Raw genomic sequence first — 7500 nt, forward strand, 5'->3', positions numbered from 1 at the left:
TATTTTACTATTGAAGCATGTGATTGCACAGACTACAATGAAAGGTTTCTGCCTCCCTCGAACACACAAATTAGACCACAGGCTTGATCATGCCAATTTGCTTGATGACGTCTTCATTTGGGCAGATGCAAAGCACTATTTATGAGGAAGTGTAATGAGAGGTCTCGCTGTGAGAATACACTGTACAGTCTAAATGTTTACTGCATAAAGCTGTCCAACGACACAGGCTGAGAGTGGCCTCAGGCCATGCTGGAGTAGAAAACACTAACAAGACTCTTGAGTGTCCTCCATGACCGGTCCACCCGTTTAAGACAAATGGCAATTTTGCAGACGATCTGGTGTTGTATGCTTGATGATATTGGGGTGTTAGTGCTGATTAGATTGGCCAAACGTTCTGTTCATTGGTTGGTTATTGTCACTTTGGATAAAAGCATCAGTCAACAATATTACATGTAATGTAATGCAACGTTCGTCCATTGATGCTTGCAGAATATGTCAGATTAGCTATGTGTGTGTGTGTGTGTGTGTGTGTGTGTGTGTGTGTGTGTGTGTGTGTGTGTGTGCGCGCGTGTGTGTGTGTGTGTGTGTGTGTGTGTGTGTGTGTGTGTGTGTGTGTGTGTGTGCGTGTGTATGTGTGTCGGGATATGTGTGCAATCTTATTCGTATGTAAGGAGAAGACGGAAGATGAAGGAAGGTAGATGATGTCATGTTGAGAGCATGTCAGCACAGCATTTTATTACTTAGATGCTTCACTCAAAAGGTGAGACTGAGATCATCATGTCAGACTTGTTTTTTATTAAAAGGTGGAGACAGAAAAACATCCATATACTGAACATCTGTTTGCTATGCTGTGCATGTCTTTAAATCCAGGATCTGGAATAAAGAGAAGAGAGAAAAGCAGTCATAGGGGTGAAGTGCATGTTGATTAGGTTTCTGATTTGAGCTCAAATAAACTCAAAACAAACATGTCAGGCATTAGCTGTCCAAACCCAGTCTTGCCGTCAGTGAGTTTATTAAAGTGAGTACAGAATCAGCACAGAATGGATGCCAGGCCAGACCAACTGGCAGGTCATGAAGGAGCCGTTGTGTGTGGGCAATACTCCAGAAGCCAGGGGCAAAGACCTTGTGAGAGACTGCATGGTTCAAACGTTTTCATTAAACTCATAGTAGTAGTAGACATCGTTCTAATATAAACTGATCTAAAGAGTTCGTAAATAGGCTTAAAATGTAATCCTGAACATTAGCGTAAACTCAAAATTAAGCGTTTATTTATGATATAGTTCTACCTAGTGCGTGTGTTTTTTTGTTTTTGTTTTTTGGATTCAAATATAACCAGAAAATAGACTTCTTAAAGTAGTGTGAGGGGGGGTCTTAAATATGTAAAATGTCCAGCATCTGCCTGTTTTAGTTGATTCAATGCAAACCTTCCTCTGTGCCATCACAAATCTTAACTTTCACAGTAAGTCATTTTTAAAATCTCTCTCAAATCAAACAGCACCTACTCTTTGTATATAATGACCTTAATGACCTTATATAATGACCTTAATGACCTTGTCCTGTTTGTGCCAAACTGATTTCTTTCCCCTTGTCCCTTCATCACAGCCTCCTCTGCCTTTGCCTGAGCATCTAGCCAAGGACCCCAAGGTGAGTTTCAGTGGAACCATGGGAATTGTAGTTTCTTTACTCAATATTGGATGCCCCTGTTTATTATTCATGTTTTTAGCATATGAGAGTTATGCTTAGCTGTATACGTTAGCCTTAGCATTCAGCAGTGGTTCCCTTATAGTGTCTGTGATTATGTTTATGTTTAGCTGTAGGAAAAGAGCGGGCATGTTAGTCGGATTGGCTAACATTCATTAACATTCAGCCCATGGTGTTCCATAACCCAGAGCACACAATGTGTATTATCTAGGGCTGTCAATCGATTAAAATAATTAATCTAATTAATTACATACTCTGTGATTAATTAATCTAAATTAATCACATATATAATTTTTGCTGTGAAAGTATTTTAAATATTTAAATTCAAATGAATCATTGAATAATCAGCATTAGTGACATTAAAGTTCAAAAACTCTTTTATTATTATTTTCACTGTTCAAATAATTGGCATAATAATCTATGATATGACCTAATATGCTATGAGGAAATAAATTCAAAAGTGCTTCGGGAAGAAGTTTTTTTTTCACATACAAGGCATTTCATTGCAGAGGACTTTATTTTCAACACTTTTTAAAAGTAAATGTTCCAATCAATGATCCAGGCAGCACGTTTTCTTCCCTCACCTTCATTTTACAGTCTAATTTTTACTGACTAGAATGGCTCGGGGTCAAAGGTCATACGGAATCGATTAATCTGCACTAATTTTTTTAATCAGTTATTTTTTCTCAAATTAATTAATCGAAATTAATCAGTTATTTTGACAGCCCTAGTATTATCATGCTCTAATATGAATCCAAGCACATATGCATGAATGTGTTTGTGTTCTGCAAGTGCACTGTACATTCACACTCACACATATGTGAATATATATGTGTGTACTCCTCCCTGTATGTTGTGCTTATGTGTGTGTGTGTGTGCGTGTGTGTGTGTGTGTGTGTGTGTGTGTGTGTGTGTGTGTGTGTGCGTGTGCATGTGTGTGTGTGCGTGCGCGTCTGTGTGTGCGCGTGCGTGTGTGTGTGTGTGTGTGTGTGTGTGTTTGTGACGTAGGAGCCCTGTGAAGACTGCTCGCAGGGCCTGCCTGGTGTGCCAGGGGGTGCGGGCACCAAAGGCGACAAGGGGGAGAAGGGGGATCAGGGGAAACCAGGCATCACGGAGGCAGACGACTGTGCGCGGGTAAGGGGCAGCGGTCACTAATCAGGGCAGCGATCACTAACAGTCAGGGCAGTTTACTGTGCGTGGGTAATGGGTGAAAGTGGGTAAGCGGTCACTAACACTCAGGGTAGACAAATGTGTGTGGGTAACGGTAAGCGGTAACACTCAGGGTAGACAATTGTGTGTGGGTAACGGTAAGCGGTAACACTCAGGGTAGACAATTGTGTGTGGGTAACGGTAAGCGGTAACACTCAGGGTAGACAATTGTGTGTGGGTAAAAGGCAATAGTCACTAACATGCAGGTATTACCTCTTAGGTGTCGCCAAGTCCGCCGGAGACCTAAAACACAAAACTTGCCAAATCGCATCAAAGACTGTACAAACAAATACCGCACACAGAAACCCTGAACAGTGTATTTTTTGGAGACAGAAACTGAATATATTTCATAGCTTTGTGAGGAGAATACATTAAACATGTACATTTCAGTCTCCGAGTCAATGAAAGCCATTCATACAATATTGGTCAGCAGTCATCAGCATAGCTCAGTCATTCATCTAACTTTTATAGGCTTTATCCCATAAATAAGTTGTTCAGCAGGTTATCAGCTCAAACTTGAACTTAGAAACTACGATGAAATTAAACAGAGGGTATTTTCCCCCTCCTGTACAGTAATCTGCCTTAGTTGTGCTCTGTGGGTGGTGGTATGCTTGTAAGCATTGCTAGCTAGCTTCTTAGCATTGCCCTAGCTAGCACACAGAGGGATTTAGTCTGCATGATGGGGTGAGGTGGCGTGGTGGTGGGACTAAAGGGGCTAAATACAAAGCAGCATTTGACACTTGTGCTAGGCGCTAGCTACTGTATACAGATACCAGGAACATGGATGACTTATAATAATATAATAATATATAATATGTCTCCTCTCTCTTCTCCTTCTCTTTCCTCTCTCTTCTCCTCTGCTCTCCCTTCTCCTCATCCCCCGCTCTCTGGGGTTTTTAATCTTCTCTCCGTCCTCAGTGCTACAAGAGGCCTCAAGGAGAAGAGCCGGCTCAGGAAGTAGTGAGTCACACACACACACACACACACACTTTACAGCCCCAAACTACGCTCTGACTGATCAAGTCTTATTACACGGCTCTTCACAAGGCAAGTAGAACGCTCCATTGACTTGAATGGGCTTTCCAAAAGTTCTATGGTAAAATATTTATATCATTTATATCATGTAATTACCGCTGCAAACATATAATTACCGCTGTCAATGGCAACAGAGTTTGTGCTTCTGCTTCAGGTATTTCATATCACTATGCAGAACTGGAGCTTCATTCAAAAGTGAAAGCAGACAGTTGTCACAACCACCTGGCTCAAAGTAGCTGTGACATTAAATGGGAGACCACACTGTAGCGATATGTTCAATAATATAAGTTTATTTTTACCATTAAAAAGATAAGGTCAGTATAGTGTATGAAAAAGGATAGTGTAATGCAAAGTATGTCTAGGGGTGATCAAACAAAAGTATAAAACGCGACGTCGGTGTGAGGAGCGATGGGCTGAGGCTCTCCCCAGCGGAGCAGCCACGGAGTGACCAGGAACCAGGCCAGAGCGTCAGAGCGTCAGAGTCAGAGAGCGTCCATTACCCATGAGGTCTTCTTTATAGGACCACCCATTACTCCCAGCACCAATGGGCACACCATGATCTGCAGATTGATACAAGGCAGCACAGACCCAAGGGGGCAGAGCCCCAACAGGCGTTAGAAAAGGTGTAATGCTGGAAATGTCCAGCAGGGCCTTAACACGGTTGATCAGCTGTGTTCTAAAGAATGTTTGATTCAAGTTCAACGTGTGTTGTTACGAACTATGTTTCTCAGCAAATGCCACGATGAACGGTAACAAATAGGCTAGGCTAAAGTCATATCGTGGGAAGTTTATTATTTCGTTTTGGCAAGTAGCCGTGTAATAAGCGGGATAATGTATAGAACGCCGGTCATTATTGGGAAAATAAGTCCCTTCAGGGCGGAACAAGACCCCTCCGCTGTGCGTCGGGGTCCGGTTCGCCCTGTCGGGACTTATTTTCCCAATAATGACCGGCGTTCTATACATTATCCCTTACACAACAATATGCACACACTGTAAAATAGTCCTTCAAAGTGAAGTCTCATCCGAAGTGGAGTCTCATCCTGAGTGTGGTCTCATTCGTATTCGATCCAACACAGTGCACACAAGAGTGTGGTGTCACTTGTATTCGATCCAACACAGTGCACACAAGAGTGTGGTCTCACTCGTATTTGATCCAACACAGTGCACACAAGGGTGTGGTCTCACTCATATTCGATCCAACACAGTGCATACAAGGGCTGTGTATTGGCAAGGACCTCACCATACGATACGCATCACCATACATGGTTCTCCATACAATACATCACAATATATTGCAATACAATACATATTCAATACATACAATACATCACAATATATTGCAATACTTTTTACTGAACATGTAAACAGAGCTGGAAACACATCCTTGCTGTGTACCACCTGGGCAGTGTAATATCTAGATCACATTATACTGATAATTCAGCAGATAATTAATAATAAAAGAAAACTTGTATAGACCTTTTTGGACTTTGTACGGCACTGTGGTCAGTGTAAACTGTATTTTATATGTGCCTTATAGACCCTCTCAAGAGAGTTCCATTATCAGCATCATAGTTGGCCCCACAAGGCTTCCGTTGTAACATTCCATATGTTATCTTAATGCAGAGGAAGTAGATTGGGAACCAAATAGAACGTTCAAGCATTGTTTTTGTTTTTATTGTTGAAAGGGTCTATAAATACATTTTACTTACTTTTACTTTACTTACAGCCTAATGCTTTTAAGCGAAAGCACAGCCCCTAGTACACACACAATTCAAAGTCGTGTTTCCTGGTGCAGCCTAAAACTACAGGCCCGCACATGCATTTCAAAGTGGTCACTGCTTTGCATTGATGTGCCCACGTGTTTGACTGCGCTGTCTGTGTTTGTGTTCTGTGCAGGTAAATCCCACCACGACAGGAGCAGGAGGAGGAGGAGCAGGAGGTGGCTGTGCAGGTGGGGCCGGCTCACCTGGCCCTGCAGGACATCCAGGCGAAATGGTGAGAAAACGACAGAATACAGAACGTTGGGGAGAGGTAGAGTGATGTCTATAACTACTCAATAGGAAGTGACTGTTGGGGGTCGTGCATAACTACTATGATAAGTGACTGATGTGTGTAACTGCTATGGTAAGTGACTGATGTGTGTAGTAACTACTATAGGAAGTGACTGATGTGTAACTACTATAGTAATTGACAGCTGGTGGTTGATGTTTATAACTACTATAGGAAGTGAGTGTTGCTGGTTGATGTGTATAACTATAGGAAGTGACTGATTTGTCTAGGAAGTGACTGATGTGTGTAACTGCTATGGTAAGTGACTGATGTGTGTAACTGCTATATCTGAACTCCCCCTATTACCGTCCGTCCCGTATTTCCGCCGTCTTGCGTGTATGTGTCACTTAATATCCATTTCTATACAAACCAAGACAGCGGATTCCTAAAGAAACGCAACCACCCACACCATAGGTGTATCTAAATTAGCTATGTACCAAAAATGACATTTTACCGTGACTCAAAGAGCTGTAAACAGTGTTGTAAGGCTGCGTGTACAAATCCGCTTGGAGCTCCAGTGGAATTTTAATTTGATGATGAGAATTCTCGGTCTAACCGTTCATGTGCCATTGAAACGGCGTAAATAGGCGACCCATCAGGCCATTACTATAACTCCGAGTGTGGTAAACAAAATCGGATATTTCAGGCAGTAAATACTCCCGTTAAGAACCAAACCAGATTTTGTTCAAATCTACACACCTATGGCTACTGAAAAATGTAAGGTTCATTTAGCAAATTGTTGTTTTAGAATTTCCCAAACAAAAGTGGTGATAATTGGGGGTGTTACGATAGGAAGTGACTGATGTGTGTAATTAATAATGATAATGACAGCTGGTGGTTGATGTGTATAACTACTATAGGAAGTGACTGTTGGTGGTTGATGTGTATAACTATAGGAATATACTGCTGGTGGTTGATGTGTATAACTACTATAGGAAGTGACTGTTGGTGGTTAATGTGTATAACTACTATAGGAAGTAAGTGTTGGTGGTTAATGTGTACTATAGGAAGTAAGTGTTGGTGGTTAATGTGTATACTATGGGAAGTGACTGTTGGTGGTTGATGTGTATAACTACTATAGGAAGTGTGACTGTTGGTGGTTGATGTGGATAACTACTATAGGAAGTGACTGTTGGTGGTTAATGTGTATACTGTAACTACTATAGGAAGTGCCTGTTGGTGGTTGATGTGTATAACTACTATAGGAAGTGTGACTGTTGGTGGTTGATGTGGATAACTACTATAGGAAGTGACTGTTGGTGGTTAATGTGTATAACTACTATAGGAAGTAAGTGTTGGTGGTTGATGTGTATACTATAGGAAGTGACTGTTGGTGGTTGATGTGTATACTGTAACTACTATAGGAAGTGCCTGTTGGTGGTTGATGTGTATAACTACTATAGGAAGTGTGACTGTTGGTGGTTGATGTGGATAACTACTATAGGAAGTGACTGTTGGTGGTTAATGTGTATAACTACTATAGGAAGTAAATGTTGGTGGTTGATG

The 7500-nt window shown here is 41.5% G+C and overlaps 1 protein-coding gene across 1 annotated transcript in view; it reads left to right on the forward strand.

The window, feature by feature from the left end:
• LOC143140346 (uncharacterized) overlaps window positions 1-7500 on the forward strand; it is a 35969-nt gene that overhangs the window by 3667 nt on the left and 24802 nt on the right. The window contains exons 3-6 of the mRNA XM_076301159.1: window positions 1603-1644; window positions 2710-2835; window positions 3829-3870; window positions 5842-5940. Of these exons, the coding sequence (XP_076157274.1) occupies window positions 5938-5940 (3 nt within the window). The 5' untranslated portion in view covers window positions 1603-1644; window positions 2710-2835; window positions 3829-3870; window positions 5842-5937. The remainder of the gene's footprint in view (window positions 1-1602; window positions 1645-2709; window positions 2836-3828; window positions 3871-5841; window positions 5941-7500) is intronic.

Source organism: Alosa pseudoharengus, unplaced genomic scaffold, assembly GCF_046254945.1.
Source record: "Alosa pseudoharengus isolate Yale_2024_CS ecotype anadromous, Long Island Sound unplaced genomic scaffold, YU_APseudo_1.1 YU_APseudo_1.1_scf_23, whole genome shotgun sequence".
NCBI lineage: Eukaryota > Metazoa > Chordata > Actinopteri > Clupeiformes > Clupeidae > Alosa > Alosa pseudoharengus.